The sequence below is a fragment of the Sitophilus oryzae genome, unplaced genomic scaffold (genome assembly GCF_002938485.1).
Source record: "Sitophilus oryzae breed Bouriz unplaced genomic scaffold, Soryzae_2.0 scaffold_1318_pilon_pilon, whole genome shotgun sequence".
In the NCBI taxonomy this organism is placed as follows: domain Eukaryota; kingdom Metazoa; phylum Arthropoda; class Insecta; order Coleoptera; family Curculionidae; genus Sitophilus; species Sitophilus oryzae.
Genome location: NW_022145969.1, coordinates 126,142 through 149,099, shown reverse-complemented (window position 1 = coordinate 149,099; position 22,958 = coordinate 126,142). Strand labels below are relative to the sequence as shown.

The 22,958-nt window shown below is 34.2% G+C and overlaps 1 protein-coding gene and 1 long non-coding RNA gene across 3 annotated transcripts in view; one reads left to right on the top strand and one right to left on the bottom strand.

The window, feature by feature from the left end:
* Positions 1 to 365: 365 nt before the first annotated feature.
* LOC115875018 (insulin-like receptor) lies at positions 366 to 22,882 on the top strand. 2 transcript variants are annotated; one of them, XM_030890337.1, is made up of 7 exons: positions 366 to 717; positions 14,114 to 14,323; positions 15,445 to 17,874; positions 17,930 to 18,069; positions 18,123 to 18,356; positions 18,415 to 18,680; positions 18,732 to 22,882. In XM_030890337.1, the coding sequence occupies exons 2-7, from the start codon at positions 14,182 to 14,184 to the stop codon at positions 19,735 to 19,737; spliced, it is 4,218 nt and encodes a 1,405-aa protein (XP_030746197.1). In that variant the 5' UTR covers positions 366 to 717; positions 14,114 to 14,181; the 3' UTR covers positions 19,738 to 22,882. The 2 variants fall into 2 exon arrangements, with proteins under 2 accessions (XP_030746197.1, XP_030746196.1); XM_030890336.1 differs by lacking the exon at positions 366 to 717 and adding an exon at positions 10,001 to 10,112.
* Positions 8,853 to 22,958, bottom strand: part of LOC115875027 — a 64,527-nt gene continuing 50,421 nt past the window's right edge. Inside the window, exons 2-3 of the long non-coding RNA XR_004048958.1 lie at positions 9,084 to 9,453; positions 8,853 to 9,021 (exon numbers count right to left, since the gene is read on the bottom strand). This is a non-coding gene — a long non-coding RNA (uncharacterized LOC115875027). The remainder of the gene's footprint in view (positions 9,022 to 9,083; positions 9,454 to 22,958) is intronic.

Here is a 22,958-nt window from a genome sequence, read left to right as displayed (position 1 = left end):
TATGGAGTGTAGAGCTAAGTAAACCTATAGGAAAACTAAATATTTAGTTTTGCTAGGTTAGGTTATTTGAATAACCAGTTAATTTGTGTCGGTTAATTTTGTCAAGTTATTATTTTTTAAAGATAATTCCGGTTAACCTATAACCGGTTTTTTACCAATAACCGCCCATCTCTAATGTGCTCCATAAAATAAAATGATCCCCGCGACAAAATCCCAGAACGGGAAAAGTCCAACGTCAATCCGGCAACACCGTACACGGTTAATTGGAAATACTTTTTGGCTAGAGACGGCTCTCCCACGTTGCTCATTTTGATACGCATGACATCTAATGATCAAATGATTTTCATTCATACTAGTATGACATGCAGTTAGCGGCGGCTACGTCGTACATTGATGTAACGAAGGCGCTAACGAAAGGCGAATAAAGTGGCCAAATAGAGCCCTATGAATAAGCACGCGTCAAGGAAAGAATGTCCGAAATTTGGCAACAATGCGCCGAGTGTTAGCAGAGAATCGCCAAACAAACATTGGTGAAGTTTTGTGTCTTACCAAGCATGGTGGACGACTATAAGCTGTTTTGTTTGAAATAACCTTTATCGAAAAAAATACGGGTAAATTGTCGTGTAAAATTTTGGATGTGCGTTAAATTGTTGTGGTCCAAGTGTCGGTTCTAGAGGGTGTTTTCCACGGGTTTTAGCTGAAAAAGGGATTGCGTAGGTATGTTTTGATATAGCTTCAGCTTAAGGTAAACAACATTTCGATGGGCCAAAAAATGCAGTTTTTTTGTCGCATGCAACATCGCACTTATGCAGTAGTTACTTTACGTTTCCCGAGCACATACATATTTTTATTTTTAATTTCTTGGTAAATTAATTGTTTTATAACTACATCCTGATCACACTTGGGTAAAACCTATCTGGCGCCGTTAAAAAGTTTACATATTATTTACATTCCACAGACAGCGGTTAATTATTTTTGCCAGGAGGATCCTATTGGCCTTTAAAGACCTCGCCAATTAAACCTCAAAAAAATTGTTTACTTCAATGAAACCCTGCATTGTCACTGCGTGCTCTAAACTGTATTAAGGATAAATATTTTTGTTTATCAGATAATGTACAAAGTGTTTATTTTTAATTGGCTTTGGGTGGCGTCGGAAATTAAACGTGTTGCGGGTTGCAGAATATCGATTACAGTTGCAGTATCAAAATATTTACCCTCTCGTCAATTCCGTAGAATGATAAAAATGTACGAACGGGATTTTCAACCACGTGCTTGATACCTTTTTTCTATTTTTGCTTGGGAATCTGTTTTATCTTAATATTATCTAATATTATCACTGTAATCAATTTCATAATCAATATGTAATTATCGTGTTGATAATAAACATTGTAACTATAACGAACTTGTTTTTTAAATTTGTTTCGAAATTTTTTCCTTTAAGTGATTCTGAACCACCTGTTATTTGGTAAGACCATAACTTGTCTTGACCATAACTCACTCCATCATAATATCCTATGTTTGGGCATATTATAACTAAATACAAATAACAAACCTTGGTTTACTACTACATTTGTTTTATTAGAAATTTGATTTTTTGAACCCTTGATTTTAATCAAATATTGAGTATATTGTATGAAAAATCATGACATGAATATCATGACTATATTGTAAGAAAAAAAGTCGAAAAATTGCCCATTTTTGGCTATTTTTTCCCCATTTTCGAGGCTCTTAGAAAAATGGTAAACCCGGTCATAAAATTTTGAAAAAAAAAATTCAGCGTTTGTAGAAAATTTTATGTACTTTCGGAAGACATAAAAATATTAGGGCTTAAATGCTTTTGTTTTATTACAAAATTGATGTTTTTGAGCAAATTTTGATGATGGATAAACCTGGCCTTACATCAAGGGCCGTAAACGGAACGCCAGAATGGCCTATATTTTTGTGTTCTACACCTTCTAATTAGTAAATAGCAATAGTTTTATCAAAATCGGTGACATGACCAAAATCGCCAATTTTCATGACATGTATGGAAAAATGTCGAAAAATTGCCAATTTTTGGCTAATTTCTACCCATTTTCGAGGCCTTTAGAAAAATAGTAAACCCGGTCATAAAATTTTTAAAATTACAGTGTTTGTAGGAAATTTTATGTACTTTCAAAAGACATAAAAACATTAGGGCTTAAATGCTTTGGTTTAATTAGAAAATTGATTTTTTGAACCCTTCTTTTTGAGCAAATTTTGATGATGGATAAAACTGGTTTGCATCAAGGGCCGTAAACGCAACGCCAGAATGGCCTATATTTTTGTGTTCTACACCTTCTAATTAGTAAATAGCAATAGTTTTATCAAAATCGGTGACATGACCAAAATCGCCAATTTTCATGACATGTATGGAAAAATGTCGAAGAATTGCCAATTTTTGGCTAATTTCTACCCATTTTCGATGCCTTTAGAAAAATAGTAAACCCGGTCATAAAATTTTTAAAATTACAGTGTTTGTAGTAAATTTTATGTACTTTCAAAAGACATAAAAATATTAGGACTTAAATGCTTTGATTTAATTAGAAAATTGATTTTTTGAACCCTTCTTTTTGAGCAAATTTTGATGATGGATAAAACTGGTTTGCATCAAGGGCCGTAAACGGAACGCCAGAATGGCCTATATTTTTGTGTTCTACACCTTCTAATTAGTAAATAACAATAGTTTTATCAAAATCGGTGACATGACCAAAATCGCCAATTTTCATGACATGTATGGAAAAATGTCGAAAAATTGCCAATTTTTGGCTAATTTCTACCCATTTTCGAGGCCTTTAGAAAAATAGTAAACCCGGTCATAAAATTTTTAAAATTACAGTGTTTGTAGTAAATTTTATGTACTTTCAAAAGACATAAAAATATTAGGGCTTAAATGCTTTGGTTTAATTAGAAAATTGATTTTTTGAACCCTTGTTTTTGAGCAAATTTTGATGATGGATAAAACTGACCCTACATCAAGGGCCGTAAACGCAACGCCAGAGTGGCCTGTATTTTTGTGCTCTACGCCTTCTAATTAGTAAATGACAATAGTTTAATCAAAATTGGTGACATGACCAAAATCGCCAATTTTCATGACTAGGTATATGTCTGGAAAAATGTCGAAAAATTGCCAATTTTTGGCTAATTTCTACCCATTTTCGAGGTCCTTAGAAAAGTAGTAAACCTGGTCATAAAATTTTGAAAATTACAGTGTTTGTAGGAAATTTTATGTACTTTTAGAAAATATAAAAGAAAAAATATTAGGGATTACGTGCTTTGGTTTTGTCAGAAAATTGATTTTTTGAAGCCTTTCGAGAGAATTTTAATATAAGTTAAAATTATGCCTACATCAAGCACCGTAATCCAAAGGCCAGAATGGCCTAAATTTTCGTATTCTACGCCATCTAATTAAGACTGGAACCTGGCGTACATCAGCTCTATCTTTAAGAAAGAAGACAAAAAAAGATGTAGCAACTACAGAGGCATTAGTTTGACAAGCTCAATGGGAAGGTTGTACGGCAGGATATTAAAACAGAGAGTAGAAGAGAGCTTTGAAGAAATAGAAGAACAAGGTAGTTTCCGCGCTGGGCGTTCTTGTACAGACAAGATACATATTTGTGTTACAACAAATAATTGAAAAAAGGAGAGCTCGAAATTTGGACACGCATCTGGTATTTATAGATTTAGAGAAAGCCTATGACACGGTGCCTTTGAAGAAATTATTTGAAATCTTGGTTGAGGCAAATGTGAGTAAAACATATATCAATGCAATCTGGAATATGTACAAAAATCCAAAGAGTATGATCAGACAGGGGAAGTTCCTATATCGGAATCCTTCCTGACATCTAAAGGACTTAGACAGGGTGCAGTTTATCACCTACCTTATTTAAAATATATATCCAGGAGGCATTGAAAAACTGGAGAAAGAAGAGTAGAGCTATGGGAATAGAGATTGACAACCACTGTCTATCGACCTTGTTCTTTGCAGACGACCAAGTTATTGTTGCAGATTGTGAGGAGGATACCGACTATATGTTCAGGAAACTTGAGGAAGAATACGACAGATGGGGACTCAACCGAATACCTGAAAGTAGGAGAAGAACAAAGTGAAGATCCTGAACTACACATACATGAAATTAAAAGATGTAGCGAATATAAATATTTAGGAAGTATTATATCTGAAGAAGGGAACTCCAAGAAAGATATACATAGTAGAGTTCAACAAGGTAAGAAAGTAATCGGTCTTTTAAACCCTCTCCTGTGGTCAAATAAAACATCCATCCAAACAAAGATAAGGATTTAGAAAGCAATCGTAGATCCAATTTTAACATACGGTGCCGAATGCTGGCAATTTACAGCAAAAGAAAGAAGGATGGTCGAGTCAGTGGAGATGGACTTTCTCAGAAGAGCATGTCGCATATCAAGGATGGAACACATTAGAAATGAGGAGATCAGGCAAAGAACAAGGCGAATATATACCAGCACCGACAACATCGAATCGAGACAGCTACTATGGTATGGGCACGTAAAAAGAATGGGAGGGGAAAGATGGCCAAAAGGGGCAATGGAGTATCGTCCCCAAAGCAGAAGGAAAAGAGGAAGACCTACAACTACGTGGTTAGATGGAGTTGACCAGTACATGAGAGACAGAGCTATTAACCAGGAAGAATGGCAAAATCGAGCAATATGGAGCAACATTCGACCAATGTGTACTACCAGTCATGACTTATGCATGCAAAACCTGGACACTTCATAGGGAAACTGCAGGTCGCACAGCGTTCAATGGAACGAAATATGCTGGGAATATCCAAAAAAGACCGTAAAAGAATAGAAGGGATACGACCAAAGATCCAGGTAATAGATGTCATCCACAGAATCAAATTCCTCAAGTGGCAATGGACAGCCGTAGTGGCCGGCCGTAGCTCCAGCGTTAGTGTGTCGATCTGCGGAGCGGAAGGTACTGGGTTCGATCCCCAGCCAGTACGGTCGCTTTATTTATTTAAATAAAAATATTTTATCTAAATAGAGCGACCAACGAGCCGCCACCTCAAGGAAGAAAAATAAACAATAGACAACAATGTGTGACAATGGTTTAAGCTGAAAACGGTGAAATAAAATACTAATATATCTTATATCTGGCTGATATTTTTGACACTATGTTATAAAGGTACATAAGTGAGAGTAAATTTTTAAGTATTATTTTATTTTTTAGTTTTCTTTTTTTTAATTGTTTATCTCGATACAAAGGTATCAATTTAAAGGATGATTTTAAAAATTATTCTCGTAAAATACTCGAAAAATAAATTTGCCGAATATAATACAGGTTAAGTCAAGTATTTTTTAGCCCCGAATGAGAATTATATCAAAAACACAAGGTAAAATAATTAAAACTCTGTTTTGGATAAGGTAAACACATGGATATTACTGAAAATAATTATAATTACTAATATATCCTGTGTCTCGACGGCGCAATGTTTCTGGCACTTGGTTAAATATTAATCAACTGGAATATGCTGTAAGCCATACGGGCAAGGACATTTTTTTGTCCTTATATTGCTGTATTACAAGAAGTTAATTTAATTTTTATTGTCTGCTACCGAAAGAGGGAGGAAAAAGGGTTGCTAAGCTAAAGGGGATGATACACAATCGCGATCTTCTGATAAATATGCCAAATAACATTTGCTACTAAATTATTTTAGCCCACAAAAAAAGAAAATTCATAAAAACACTTACTTTTTGTATTTTTGTTGTTTGTAATCATCTCTCTCATCTTCAAATTCTTGTAAAAATGATCTCTTCACGGTAGTACAACTGCAATAAAAAAATTACATAGCCCTTTTTGCGGATTTATGATCGAACTTTAGAAACATCTACTAAAGTAGTGTTCAAGAAAGACTGAATATCACTCACCTTAAATATTCTTAAGAAAACTAATACATAGCAACTTCTTCTAGCTTCATATTTCTCATTCTATTGTAAACAATCCTAACTTGATATATTTCCCATGGATATTAATTAAAGACTGTCAATCTCTTCTATCTCTACAAAGGTATAAAGATCCCGTCTTAGGGGTACTACCCCCTAGAGATTAGATTAGTTGTGATTATGGGTACTAAAATGTCAATTATAAAACATAAAGTATCTTTATTAATCCAAATTTTAAAACCTGCAGGCGTAGGACATGTCATAAAGTATAGTACAAAGTTTTATAAAATATGTAAATTAAGTTAAATTTAAAATCAGAATACAAAAAAATAATAGTCCTTATACACTACTTCTTCTTTTTTTTTCAAAAAACTTATAAGCAGTTGAGATTTACTTTGGACTGAAAGAAAAAACAATTTTTTAAAAAAATAATTCGAGTCATACACTTACTTATATACCTCTCTTTTACAATACATTTTATTTGAACGATCGCTGTTCTTTTATTCTCTTAAAGAGACAAATTAATAAATAAACAGCCTAAAATATAAAACAGATTATTAGAAAATAATGCAGCTAGAATGGCAAAGAAAATAGACTTACATCTTTTTTACAATGTATTTTTTATAGTCACTGTTCTTCTGATCTCTGCTAGGGGCCCTCGTCACTTCACTCCGGTAAATTCAAGAAACATTTAAGTCTATTACTAACCTTATTAACTTCATATTCTTCCCAGTCGTAGGAGGAGTTGAATAGACATTACAAAGGTTTAAATAAATTTATTATTTTATGTAAAAAATCACTGGATATGTTGTTATTACGTTAATTTATTTGAAAAATAATATATTAGTTTCTCTTATATTAAACTAGTATTATATTCTCTTAAAATTTAAAAACGAGACAGTAGTTTTAGTTAATTAACCATTTACTCGAATTATTCTTGATTTTCATTTTCATTATAATCTTTAGCATTTTAATTTCAAGAACCATGTCTATCGATTCTACTCCTCCATTGACTCTTTGCTTCGTGGGGACTCATAAGGGGGACTTTAGCCCCCTTAGAGACCAATTACACATTTTTCCTTGCTTCGTGAGAGCTCATAATGGGGACATTAGCCCTATTAGAGATGAACTACACCTTCTATTTTGCCTCCGTGAGGTCGAAAACTCGAAAAGATCCTAACAAGATTACATCTTCCCTAAAAACCTTTCTGATAATTGCACAGTCGCATTACTCTATCATATAGATGTCATCCCGACAAATCTTGCCTTCATATCTATAAAATTCGAAAGATACTAACAAGATTACATCTTCCCTAAAAATATTTCTGATAATTGCGGAGTTGCAATACTATATGCGATAGATGTTATCCCGGTAAATACTACTAACCTATGATACTACTAAAGGATTGGTGGATTGGAAGATGTCATTTTGTTAGGATTGGTTAGATTAGTAGTTAGTAGTATTTAGTAAATATACTACTAACCTAACCAATCCTAACAAAATGACATCTACTAACCTAACCAATCCTAATAAAATGACATCTTCCCTAAAAACCTTTCTGATAATTGCGGAGTTGCAATACTATATGCGATAGATGTTATCCCGGTAAATACTACTAACCTATGATACTACTAAAGGATTGGTGGATTGGAAGATGTCATTTTGTTAGGATTGGTTAGATTAGTAGTTAGTAGTATTTAGTAAATATACTACTAACCTAACCAATCCTAACAAAATGACATCTACTAACCTAACCAATCCTAATAAAATGACATCTTCCCTAAAAACCTTTCTGATAATTGCGGAGTTGCATACTATATGCGATAGATGTCATCCTGGTAAATACTACTAACCTAACCAATCCTAACAAAATGACATCTTCCAATCCACCAATCCTAACAAAATGATCCTAACAAGATTACATCTTCCCTAAAAAGCTTTCTGATAATTACGGAGTTGCAATATTATATGAGATAGATGTCATCGCGGTAAATACTACTAACCTAACCAATCCTAACAAAATTACATCTTTCAACCCACCAATCCTTACAAAATGATCCTAACAAGATTACATCTTCCCTAAAAAGCTTTCTGATAATTACGGAGTTGCAATATTATATGAGATAGATGTCATCCCGGTAAATACTACTAACCTAACCAATCCTAACAAAATGACATCTTCCAATCCACCTATCCTAACAAAATGACATCTTCCAATCCACCAATCCTAACAAAATGATCCTAACAAGATTACATCTTCCCTAAAAAGCTTTCTGATAATTGCGGCGTTGCAATACTATATGAGATAGATGTCATGCCGGTAAAAAATGACATCTTCCAATCCACCAATCCTAACAAAATGATCCTAACAAGATGACATCTTCCCTAAAAACATTTCTGATAATTGCGGAGTTGCATACTATATGCGATAGATGTCATCGCGGTAAATACTACTAACCTAACCAATCCTAACAAAATTACATCTTTCAATCCACCAATCCTTACAAAATGATCCTAACAAGATTACATCTTCCCTAAAAAGCTTTCTGATAATTACGGAGTTGCAATATTATATGAGATAGTTGTCATCCCGGTAAATACTACTAACCTAACCAATCCTAACAAAATGACATCTTCCAATCCACCAATCCTAACAAGATTACATCTTCCCTAAAAACCTTTCTGGTAATTACGGAGTTGCAATACTATATGAGATAGATGTCATCCCGGTAAATACTACTAACCTAACCAATCCTAACAAAATGGCATCTCTTCTAAAACCTAACCACGACGATTCGCCTCCTCTATTGCTTCTTTCTTGACTAAAGAGACTCATAAGAGGAACGTTAGTCCCCTTAGAACCCAATTAAGTTTCTTCCTTCCTTCGTGAGGACTCATAAGGGGGACGTTAGCCCCCTTAAAGTTCGACTCACACCTAGGGATAAATGAAAAATCAACAATGTTTATAATAAACGAAAACTATGACCGAAAATAACACTCAGGCTTATTAAGAGGGCCCCATGTCTTCACTGTCACTCGCGAAAACGGACTACATCTAAACTAGGCCTAGTACTAACCTGAAACAATAGAGAAAACCGTTAGTTGGAAATAAAAAAAAGGGAATAATCGTATAACATACCTGGTTAAATCTCGTTATGAGTCTCAGTCCTGATGGAAGTGTCACTTGTGAAAATTCACTTGTTTGCTTCTTTTTACAATTTTCTTCGTAGTCTCTGTTCTGATCTCTTCTAGGCACCCCCATCGTTTCACTCATTGTATCCAAAAGTGTTCTTCTCCTAAATCAAGAATTATACCACAGATCTGACTGGTTTCTTTGGAATTTAAGGATCTATACTCTGTACTGGCATTCATCATATTCTTCTTCACTAGCAAACAGTGTTGTCTTATATAACCCATAAGGTTTATCATCAGAAAACATACATACTTCCAGAACTATTATAACAGCTTTTTCACCATACAAATCATCAAAAAGATAGTGATACTCCATTCTGAAAAAAAGAGAAAAATTGTTACCAAGACAGGCTCCGACTATATTTAGTTAAACAATAATTACATTGAATATGCATCGTTTTTTCAGAATATTTATGTATTTGTTTACTGTGATTTGTTGCTGAAAATAAAGACTACAGTCATGATGTATTCTTAACTTTTTCAATGCTAGATTTAGTGGTCTTTATTTAATAAAATATATAATTAAAGTATTGTCCAAATAAGCAAATAAAAATTGATCTGTGACTTCCAAAATAACCTCGCTTTATTTATCTCTCAACCACTAACAATATTTAAAAATAGCAGTACTTTAATGACAAAATGATTTCATTTTTTCGTTCAGATTGAGACATTTCTAAGCCTACCGTCAAATTCAAAAGTTAATTATGGCCATTCAATTTGACCTCTGTAAATGATTATGATCTCTGTATACAGGCTTATATAAGGTCATGTCACCATCTATAAGTACCAATAAAAATCATTAAAGGTATTTGTTTATCAAGAAATAATGCATATGAGCCAGGGCCATAGTCGAAACTAAATAAATTCAGACCAATCCAGTACTCAGCATTTTGTTCTGAGCGCATTTACCAAATAGTGTTTTTTTTTCTTTTGATTCTTTAAAGTATTTTTAATCAGTGACTTGGTGTCATGACAAGTATGTATATATTTATATTATATTTCCAATACCGTTCTTTTAAATTTTAAAATCGAGAAAGACAACTATATTGTAGACTTTCCTTGTCTGCTATTAATTTTCTGTTCCCTACAAAAATAAATCATTGTTTATTTTTTGTGATTAAGAAATTATGTATTTTAATGAGTTTTTGTTCACTGCAAAAAAATGCAATTCTTTGTTGTATTTATTATAACATGCCAGTTTGTTACATTGAGCTGTAATTTTTGAAAGTGAGTTAATGCTGATTTCAGTAAGATATAGACATATTCTTTCCATATTTATAATCATACATTCAATGGAGTAGTATCTTTTTGTAATTTCAACAAAAGAATTTTGACTACAAAATGTTATCACAAAAATATTTTTTATGAAAGTCCATTCCTAATAATTATAATTAAAATAATTTTCTTGTTGCAATAATTATTATTGATTTTATTGCTACTTCAGTGTACTCTGCTCAAGTCTATTATAATGCAATAAAGACTGGCCGAAAAAAATAGTTTCATTTTGTATGAAATTCAAAGAGAAGACTTTGTCTCAACCAAATCTCTAGAAGAGGTAAATCAAAAAAACGAACGGAGAAATAGCAAACTGGCTTAAAATAATATTATGCTGGATAAGGTTTAAAAAGAACGAACCTCAAAATTATTTATAAAATTAGTATGGAAAAAATAGCTCTGTTTAAAAAAAATTATTTGATTACAGTTGAGGGTTGGAACCTTTGGTGTTAAACAGCAAAATAAAAACACTAAATCACCACAATACACCAAAACACTTTTACTTTTACACTGGACGCGCGTTTCGCTAACCATGTTAGCATCATCAGCAGATGATTATAAACTCAATAAAAAATTATTTGGGAAAAAAAGGCCAATAAACCTCAGCAAAATTTTGTATGTAAAATTTTACGGGGAATGTCACCGATGCTCATTTCCAAGCCAACTGAACGCCGTTTTTTTTTCGATCATACGGTACTACAATATGCTAACTTGAAAAGAAATAAGTTTAAAATATATATTTTTTATATAAAGATCTTAAGGAAGTAATGTTCATTCTTATACTTTTAATAAAACTGAAATTAATTTCAATAAACTTGGTTATTCCTGTATTTAAATGTCTTCATTTTAATTATTACTTTTTACATAAAAAAGTCCATTTCAGTAAAGCTAATGTCTATAAAAATATGGACTTAAATTTACTTCTGTTTTTATAATATCTTGTAATATGTTATTTTTGAAAGTGGTATAAGTCCATTTGGAGTTACCAAACTCGTTTATTTTTTGTAAGAATGGTAATAGTTATTACTTCATATTAAAATTTAAAAAAGGTGTATAATGTTAATAACATCACTTGAATAAGATAAAGGTTTGAGAATATTTTTAAATTAATTCAAATACAAAACCTTAAATATCTCGATACATGGAAAAATGGACTTATTACAAAAATGTCTACATTAATTAAAAGCCCCTTATTATTTTTTGTGTTAAATGTTAAATAATTTGCAGGGAGAAAATATCAACACGTCATAAAAACGGTTTTATTAAAATTGACAGCAAAGAGAAAATCTCGTTTCTGCCATATTGCAAAAGTTCTGCTCGCGTCTTCTTTTATTTGCTTGTTTACGAGACAAATAAATTAGCATTATTTTTTCAGATAAGGTAATTATTTACTTCGACGAATTCTTGGCCGGCGAGCAAAAGAAAATAAAAGACAATTTAAATTTTACATCATACGAAGTCGATAAAATTACCGTTTGCTCCTCGGCAGACCAAAAACATTTCACTCGTAATTAAATGATGGCGAGCACAGACAAAAATGTAAAGGAAATTGTTTATTTTCCATCTGGGGAACGGAGATGGACTTTTAATATTTTCCTGGAAAATCCAGACAGCCTTATTTCATTTCAATTTATATAAATTGGGGTTTGCCGAGGCGTAAACTTTGTTTGAAAACAATTTCACCGCCACCTGAAATATTCATGATTTTATATAAAATTGTTACGACTTTATATCTCGCTGTTAACCACATTAAGTTTAGTAATCCTGTTATATTATTTCATAAAAGCGAATACCAAAACAAAATAAATTGTTCTAAAAATATAAAATATCAAAAGAAATATTCTCGGTAATATTAATGATTAAAGACATGACTGACATGATGATTAACTACAATGCAATTTGATATGCAGTTGATGAGTTTCTAGGAAATTGTTTAGAAAAAATACAAATACTCGCGCTTAAATGACTTGGTTTTGTTGGAAATTGATTTTTTGAACCATTTTTTAACCCGAAAAATTGTCCATTTTTTGGCTATTTCTTACCCGTTTTCCAGGCTCTTAAAATAAAACTACACTCTGTAGTAAAATTTTTAAAATTTTAGAGTTTGTAGGAAATGTTATATTCTTTTAGAATATATAAAAATATTCGCGCTTAAATGACTTGGTTTTGTTGGAAAATTGATTTCTTAAACCATTTTTTTGTAACCCGAAAAATTGTCAATTTTTTGGCTATTTCTTACCCGTTTTTGAGGCTCTTAAAATGATACTAAACCCTATCATAAAATTTTTAAAATTTTAAGACTTGTAGGAAATTTTATATTCTTTGACAAAATATAAAAATATTCGCGCTTAAATGACTGGGTTTTGTTAGAAAATTGATTTTTTGAACGATTTTGTAACCCGAAAAATTGTCCATTTTTGGCTATTTCTTACCCGTTTTCGAGGCTCTTAAAATAATACTACACTCTGTCATAAAATTTTGAAAATTTTAGGGTTTGTAGTAAATTAAAAAATATTAAGGCATCTGTCTCTCGTTTACACCAGCGGTGAATTTGCATTCCAATTTATTCCCTGTAAAAATAAATATCAAATACACGATAGAATACAGCGTATCCAGTTATTTAAAAAATAATTAGTCTGAATCATTCATCAAATCAGAAAATAGGAATATAAATTGGTTTCATTACGTTGCATCCAAAAACGCAATCTACGAGAGCGTTCAGATACCGTGTTTATTATTGTTGGGAATGTCTGTTTTACCAATACTCCAAACGTTATTCGGTTGATAATTTGTAAAATGTATTTGGTAATTAACTTTATCGATTTTCTCGGAATAAGATGCATTTTTTTACTTTATGCATTGGATGCACATTAAAATTAATATTACGTTTTCGGTTTTATGATAAAACATAAATAACAGTAGTTTTATCAAAATCGGTGACATGACCAAAATCGCCAATTTTCTTGACTTTGAAAAATTGCCCATTTTTTGGCTATTTTTTACCCAGTTTCGAGGTTCTTAGAAAAATAGTAAACCCGGTCATAAAATTTTGAAAATCACAATGTTTGTAGGAAATTTATTATGTAATTTCAGAAGACATAAAACTATTGTTACTTAAATGCTCTGGTTTTATTAGAAAATTTATTTTTTGAACCCTTGTTTTTGATTTTTTATTTTGATCATTGTTAAAACTTTTCCTAAAGCAAGGGTCGTAAACGCAAGGCCACAGTGGTCTATATTTTTTGTGCTGGGTTGAGTCAGCTGCTCTACGCCTTCTAATAAGTAAATAACACTAATTTTATCAAAATCGGTGACATGACATGACCACACTCGCTAATTTTCATGACAATGTTTGTGGAAAAAAATCGAAAAATTGAAAAACAATTTTTTTACTGTTTTCAAGACTCTTGGAAAAACTACCGTATGATCGAATAAAAACGGCGTCAGCGATGGCTATGAAATGAAGATCGCTGTCATTTTATATGTAAAATTATATGGGAAATGTCATCGATCATCATTTCCAAGCCAACTGGACGCCATTTTTTTTCGATCATACGGTAGTAAAGTTGATAATAAAATTTTCAAAATTTCAGAGTTTGTAAAAAAATGTATGTATAATAGCTTTAGATAACACAAAAATGTTTTCGATCGGAACTTAAATCGACACCAAGTTTTCTATTGACTTTTTTTCTTTGTTTTCAGAGCTAAATGCATGCGCGTGGACATCGCGCGAAAGCCCAAGGCAGCCCACCCCTAGCGGGCCGCCACTGATGGCCACCGCGGTTCGAAACCGGCCGCGGGGGCCTGCTCCAGGCTGCGCCATCGTCGCCCTGCTGCTCTTGGTCTTGTTTCTAAGCTGCTGCGCTCCAGCCATCGCCAGCGAACTCTCCACCACCGTACCCGAGTCTGCCAGTAAGTCTCACGCCAGATTTTTGACTGTTTTCCAATGTGCAACAGATGATACTGTCGCGCAGCACGTCAAAAATGCTGCGCAGTACGTGACACTGCTGTGCATATACTGCTGCGCGTATGCCACATTCACTGCTGGGTTTCCGTTCAGTGCCTTATAGAAGTAACTATTCATTTCAATGAGTAAAAAAGCTATGCTATGAAATAAAAATTTCCTTTACCAATGTGAACGTATTAAGAGTCCATTTCACCAGTCCGAAAAAGTAGCAAAATAAGCCTTTGGTATTTAACGTTTTATGTAAAACTGTTGGTACTTTTACAAAAATGAAGAAGGAAATTAAAGATAAAGGTTATACTATATCCATATTGTAGCACATTTTTAGACAACTTCTTTATTTTTAAAATTTTGATAGTCAAAACATCAACAAAATATACGTTATGTTTGGACTAAATTTTCTCGAAAATAAAGACATAATTTAATATTCCATTACAATACGGAAATAGATTGAAGTTTTGTGATTACACTGATATATAATTTATATTGTTTTGTAATAAATTGCTCGCTATTTTATGACAAATGCTGAAGAAGCCTTAATCAAAGCATGTGTGTTTCGAATTTTGGGTATGTCTTAAACACGACAGGATCGGGCTAAGCCTTCAAGATTTCTGAAATATAATATATATTTCCTTTGGCCATACACCCGCTTTACCCGACCCTTGAGAGCGACCCGAACAGTACAGCGTAATGGACTCTTAATAGCTAAAAGTATTGGTAAAAATAATATTTTTACGAAAATAGAAAACAAGTTAATGAAACTACGTCGGCAGAGTTGAAGTAATTCTTACAAGTACTTCGAAAATTCACTTATTTATATATTTTTTAATTAAAAGATGTTCTGAAGTTGAACGACCTAATAAATTAATCCGTTAATAAGAGTTTTCTTTAAACTTTTGATCCCAAGAAAATTAACTATTTTAACGTATCTTTTTGTTTCTTCTTTCTAAGGCATTGGGCTGGGAACTACTTCAATAAATAAATTAGATAAAGAAATTAAATACATAGCCTTTATCTAAAAAAATCCTTAATATATGGTTTTTGAATGAATTTTTTTTTTCTATTTCAGTATGTAGAAGCATCGATGTCAGAAACAGGCTTGACTCTTTCAAACAATTGAACGGGTGTAGGGTCATTGAAGGATATTTGCAAATACTACTATTTGACAATGTGATCGATACGGATTTTGATAATATCTCCTTTCCCGAGCTCACTGAAATCACAGATTATCTCCTCCTCTACAGAGTAAACGGCCTGAAAAGCATCGGTCAGTTATTTCCCAATCTATCCGTGATTCGTGGCCAAAACTTGATGCCCGGTCTCAAGGCTTTCATCGTTTTCGAAATGTCATCTTTACTAGAAATCGGCCTGCGTTCCTTAACTGACATCATGCAGGGAGGCATTCACATTGACAAAAATCCGTCTTTGTGCTTCGTAAAAACGATCGACTGGGAAAAAATCGTGCATGACCTTCACCCTGGTGCCATTTACATCAAAAGCCTGAAGCCAGAAAATGAATGCCCTGTATGTCCGGAGTCCGTTAACGGACACCTCTGTCCTCGATACGAAAAGGACAACAAAAAGTTTATCTGCTGGAATAGAGACCACTGTCAGAAGATCTGCAACTGTGGCAACGGCACATGTAACTCCAAGGGCAAATGTTGTAGTTCGCACTGCATCGGAGGCTGCAGCGATGATATAACAAAATGCAACGTGTGCCGAAGCTACGTCCTGACTGATAACAACAACGACGCAGCCAAATGCGTTAACAATTGCCCGACAGGCTTCTACGCTTACCTCGGTCGAAGATGCATTACTAGAAACGAGTGTGTTCGCATGCCTAGGCCTATCGACTTCGAAATTGGCGAAAACGATGTAATAGTCGAAAATCCCTACAAAATATTCAATGATTCCTGCTTGCTCAAATGCCCAACAAACTACGCCGACGATTATAACGACCACAGTTGCAAAAAATGCGACAATACGTGCAAGAAAGAGTGTCCCGGGGCACGAATCGATAGCATTAACTTGGCCAACAAGTTGAGAGGCTGCACGCATATCACGGGCTCGTTAGAGATCCAGATTCGCGGCGGGAACAAAGTAGTTAAAGTTCTGGAAGAGAATCTGGGAATGATCGAAGAAATTGATGGCTATCTGAAAGTAGTTCGGTCCTTTTCTCTAGTCAGCTTAAATTTCTTCAAAACCCTTAAAAGAATCCGCGGAAAACAATTGGAAAGCCAAAAGTACAGTCTCGTAGTCCTAGATAATCAAAACTTACAAGACTTATTTGACTGGCAAACGCATAAGGATTTCGATATTGAGAGAGGCAGCTTATTTTTCCACTTCAACCCGAGGCTTTGCATCAGCAAGATCGAAAAATTGAGACGAGTAGCCAAGTTGCGCGCTTTCAACGACATGGAAGTGGCAGCTAACTCCAACGGGGACAAAGTCGCCTGCAATGTTACTGTGTTGAAAGTAAAGATTACCTCGATTACCAGCAAAGGTGCTATTTTGAGATGGAGTCCATTTGATATAGATGACACGAGAAAGCTCCTAAGTTACATCGTTTATAGGATAGAGGCGCCAACTCAAACTGTGAATTCCTATGATGGAAGAGATGCTTGTGGCAGCGATAACTGGCACGTAGATGACGTAGCCAACAATCCAAGTAAAAAAAATGTTTCTATAGAACACGTTCTAACAAACTTAAAACCGTATACGCAGTACGCCTTTTACATTAAGACCTATACAATAGCATCGGAACAGCATGGTGCTGAAAGCCATATACAGTATTTTACTACGAAACCTGCCCAACCATCGATACCAAGACAGATCTCCATAACGAGTAACTCAAGTGACTCGCTGATAATAAAATGGGCACCACCTAAAAGCCCAAATGGAAATATCACGCACTACATTGTTTCGGGAATCAAATACAAATCAACGATGAAACTGAGCAGAGACTATTGTAAAGACGTGGTATCGCCGACAGTACCAAACAAGACTACCCATCAAGCGCCGACGAAACCGCGGAAGAATACCTGCGAGTTCAGTACAGCTCAACACGATTCCTTATCCAACGATGAAAAGGAAGACTTGGAATTGAGGAGGATCAACTTCGAAAACGAGCTTCACAACAAGGTTTACGTGAAAAGGAAGGAAACACACGGAAGGAATAAGCGAGACACTGAATATATGATCGACAAAGATTCGATAAATAGAACTTTGTCTGATTCTCAAACTCCCTACGATTTTCCAGAGACCGTGGAACAAAGTTATAACGAAAACATTGTTAAAAATAAAACGGAAGTTGGAAAGAATATTTTTATAAACTTCAGCTTCAAAGTACACGGACCTGCCGAAGAATTTTACATCAAAAATTTGCATCATTATACGGCGTATGAAATCAGCGTCAGAGCTTGCAGGGAAAAAGTTAAAAATGACACGGAGCATCATTGTAGCGAGGCTGCAAGTGAAACTGCGACAACAATGAAGAAAGGTCAGTTTTTTTAAAATAATTGAAGGCAATTATCTAATAACGTTCGTTCTTTTAGTTGGTGCTGATAAAATTACCAACATCAGAGTGGATAACATCACATCAGACAGTGCTACTGTTTATTGGCTTCAACCTCAAGATCCAAACGGCATGATAGTAGCAGTCAATATTTTTTACAGAAGAGAAGGAAACTTAAACGTAAGTTTTCAAAAAAACTCTTTTTTTTTGTAATCTAATAGATAATATTTCAGGCCAAATTCAGCGCGGATTGTATTTCCTTCAAAGACTTTTTAATTTATACAAAAGATAACAGGACCATGAATTACACTATCAACAAGCTATATGCTGGGAACCACAGTTTATATCTCAGAGCTTCTTCCTTTGCTGAACTCGGCGAAGTCAGCGAAACAGTATTCTTTGACATACCTGAGGATTCATCCAACACCGCTCTCGTTGTTATTATAGTTCTTCTGTTTTTATTAACGGTAAGAGTGTGATTTATTTAAAAATTTATATAGATTTAATGGAGATACGTCATTTCAGGGAGTCCTTGGAGGAGTATGGTGGTTCTATAGGAAAACCGTAAAGGAAAGAAAAAATATGAGACTTATACCAGCTGTAAATCCAGAATACGTTCCAAGCGTGTATATTCCCGATGAATGGGAGGTACCTCGTAAAAAGATCGAGCTAATAAAAGAGTTGGGCCAAGGAAGTTTCGGGATGGTTTGGGAAGGAATTGCTTACGACATCAGGGGACAGTCTACTGTTAAGTGTGCAGTAAAAACTGTGAATGAACATGCCACCAACAGGTAGGTTTCTATTCCGAAGACCTGAATATCGGTAAATATTTTTTTTTCTAGGGAAAGAGCGGATTTCCTTAACGAAGCATCAGTAATGAAGGCGTTCGATACAACCCACGTTGTGAGGCTACTAGGCGTCGTTTCTCAGGGCCAACCGACGTTAGTAATAATGGAACTGATGGCCCAAGGCGACCTGAAGACCTACCTACGTTCCCACCGGCCGGAAAACAACGAGAAGAAATCGCCCCCATCGTTAAAACAGATCCTTCAAATGGCCATCGAGATCGCAGACGGCATGGCGTACTTGGAAGCAAAAAAGTTCGTTCACAGAGACTTAGCTGCCCGAAACTGTATGGTATCGGACAACGTGACGGTCAAGATAGGCGATTTCGGAATGACCAGGGACATCTACGAAACAGACTATTACCGAAAGGGTTCGAAGGGATTGCTCCCGGTACGGTGGATGGCACCCGAAAGCCTTAAAGACGGCGTCTTTTCCAGCAGCAGCGACGTGTGGAGCTACGGAGTGGTACTATGGGAGATGGCGACGCTAGCCTCCCAGCCGTACCAAGGCCTGGCCAACGACCAGGTACTACGCTACGTCATCGACGGCGGCGTGATGCAGCGTCCGGAGAACTGCCCCGACAAGCTGTACGAGTTGATGCGGCACTGCTGGGACTCCAAGCCTGGACGGCGACCGACGTTTATGAAGCTGTGCCAACTGTTACTGCCCGATGCCAACGAACAGTTCTCCAAGGTGTCGTTCTACCACAGCTCGGCGGGTATGGAGGCGCGGACAGCCAGGGCGAGCTCCCTGCTCACCACGGACAATGGGGACGTGGACGTGGAGGTGGATGACGCGGACGCGTCCACACCTTTGAACGCCCTTCCTCCAGACGTGCGTATCGTGAGTGGCTACGGGATGTCGGTGTCGGGCAGGTCGGACAGTATTCAGAGCGTTCATCTTGACCCCAATCCGCGCTTTTACAGTATTTCGGAAGATAGGACCGCCAATGGCTATGTAGGGAATCACGTAAAAAACGGAAAGGCACAGTCGCAGCGCTGAGAACAAAGTCTAGAGGCTTTTAAAGGTTTTCTATGCACGTTCTGCGCCCCTATGTCGTAGTATTAGACTGGGAAGAAGCGAACGATTTAAAATGACCAGCCATCAGGGTATGACATGTTCAAATGCAACGCGTCCTAGAAGAAATGCATGCAACTCTCACAGACGTTCATAATAAAATGCATCTTGCCTTTACCCAATGTAAAACAACGATTCAGTAGTTAAACAGTCCCAAGTTTTGACAACTTGAAATGTTTGGATTTGGATTAAGTATGCGAAAGTAGAGATAAGGATATTAGAGAATCAACTACAGAGTCACCTGTTAAGAATTGCGTGCATTTCTTTTAGCTACTAGTGTAGGTTTATGCGGTTCGTTTAGAGAACAATGAAAAAAGTTTGTTCGATGTGTTCTGGTGTGAATGCAGCTTTAGGACTAGCAGCAGGAGCAACCTCGTAGTGTAACTTGGATAAGTGTTAATATAGTGGAGAATTTGCTGTTTGACTGAGAATTACGGATCAGGTAATATTTATGTTTAATGAGGTAAAAAAGATGTCGGTGTTCAAAAGATATTTACTCTATAGATTTAATCTGGTTTAATAAAAAAATATTCCGAATGCATTCGATTCAATGGCAGGTTTATGTTGTTGCTTTCAAACAATGAGAGACTAGGTACTAAAAATATAACCAGAAAAGCTTAAAAAAAGTTTTTTTTTTTAATTAGGAAATACAATCGGTGTTCCTGTTCTTAGAAGTTTGTATTAGTACCATTATGCATTCTTTTGAACCCTTTGTTTTATGTTCCTTATGATTTCCAGTATTTTTAATTATATTAATTACGTATACGTAACAAAAATTAAAACAAACCCTGCTGTATAGTACCTGTGCTGCCCCTAATAATAATTCCCATATTTAAGGATCACTAGCATTTGCGTTTAGTTTTGATATTAGCACTGATTTTGTTATTATTAACCGCTATTTACTTGAACTGGGAGATCGCAGTTTGAAAATGAAAATCGGGATAGTGACAATACACATACACCTCAGTCTCTTTATCAGCTGTAGAAATAATCTAAAATAAACAGGAAAGTGTTTTATTTTTTATATACGGCTATATTTCGTTTTGTTTGTTCCGGTTTTATTTGTACATAGTATTTTATAAATATTTTATTAACGAGATTAAGTAACTAACAGACCTCCTATCAAGTGTTCCCATATTTATTTTTAAATCTCTTCCCCCCCGAAAGCGATTTTTTTATACAGATAATACTCTCGAAATCTGATTCCTTATTAGAGAACAAGGTCCCAATTCTAACTCATTTCGGCGATTGAATGATATCAATTCAATTTATTTTGAATTCCTTTTTGTTTGGTCGAAAAAGGTTAGAGAAAATACCTTGTTTATGTTTACTTCATCTGTTCGTCATATTTATGTTTCAAACTAGTTTTAAGAAATTGAAATTACCAAAGATAGAAATATTATTAACTTCAAGAGCTCTATTTCTTTAGGCTTCGTCAAATTTATTAAAGATCTTATATTTAAAGTTACTGATTGATCTGACTACAAAGTAACAACTAGAAAACGTTAGTTATTACACTTTTATTTGCTGTATATTTTATTGTTTCGAGCTTTCTATGGTTTAAAGAACTACACAATTAAAAGACTGCTTTCTAATTTATATTTTAGAAAGAAAATGTGCCACTATAACCTAAGAACTAATTGAAAATTATGCTTTTTTAAAAAAAGTAATAATAATTTATAAAAAAAAACAAAATACTTTAAAAGATATCAATTTTCGATGAACACAATCTTTAAAACTGGTCTACCAAGTAGGCCTAAAAAGATCTAAACAAATTAAGATCAACTACCAGAGGTCACTGTCTGGAAATCAATCATTGGCGTAGCGAACTATATCTTTATTAATGTACCCCCCCACCATAAAAAAATAAAATTAAAACTTTATAATATCGACAGTTGATATGTCAGACATTTGGATGAGTTTGCATTGGATGATTCTAGTTTTTTTCTGTTTCATAATGAGATTTATTTATTTATTTTAGATGATTTATAATAATAAATAATGAAAAAATAGTGCTTAATCAGGGACACCCTGTAGATGGAAACATCTGAACAATCAGAGAACAAAGTCAGTAATAAATAAATAAAAGAATTCCTGTTGGTACGATCATTTTATTTGTCGAGATTCAAGATGATAAATGATAATACTATTAATAGCAGCATTGAATATTGGAGCACAAGCCAAATAATTTGTTTAGAAACTTCGTTTCTTAAGTATAATTATAGAAGGAGAAAAGATATTTTTTACCCCTATCATGGTTCAAATTTAATAAATTTATTACATCATTGTAATAATCGTTTTTTAACAAGATACTACGAGGAGTTACTTATGTAGTTGACCCTTTATTTTTTGCCTTCTTGAAAAAGGGACGCAAAAACCCTATTAGCTTCTCTCATTTTGGCCATGTGCCTAATTGCCTTATATAACACACTTTACAGGGTGTATTACATACAAATCTATAATTATAGAAGTAGAAAAAAATATTTTTCGTACTTTTCCAATAAATACACCGATTAAGAGAAGTAACTTTAAAAATTTACAACATAAAATGTAGAGTAATACCTAACTGATGCTTTGTTTTTAGTATTATGGCTAGAATTAATATTTTTGCCGAAAATGTGAATATGTAGGAAAAAATAATTGTTTAAAAAAATTGAGTAGTGTCTGTTTTTCATATTTTTGTTCCGATCACCAGTTTTGATAAAAGAGAATTAATTAGAAGGTGTAGAATACGTAATTTTAGGTCCTTTTGGTCTTGAGAGTAGAGTAGATGATGTAGAGAAATTTTCAACTAACATCAAAAATCGTTCAGAAACAAGGGTTCGAAAAAACGATATTTTCACAAAATCAAAGCAGAAAAGCCTTTTAACTACTTTATAATTCTAAATCTACATAAAATTTACTATAAATACTAGAATTTTCAAAATTTTAGAACTAAGTTTACTACTTATTATTAAAGAGAGCTGAAAAAGGGTTAAATATTTTCGACATTTTTATATACATTTTTAGTTGTGAAACATAAGGAATTTGAAAAAATACCATTTATATCCTAATATAATAGCCTAGGAAAGGAATAATATAGTCTATTTTAACACTACATCTAAGACAGAAGCCCTTATTTTCATAAAAAAGTGAGTCAATAGTAT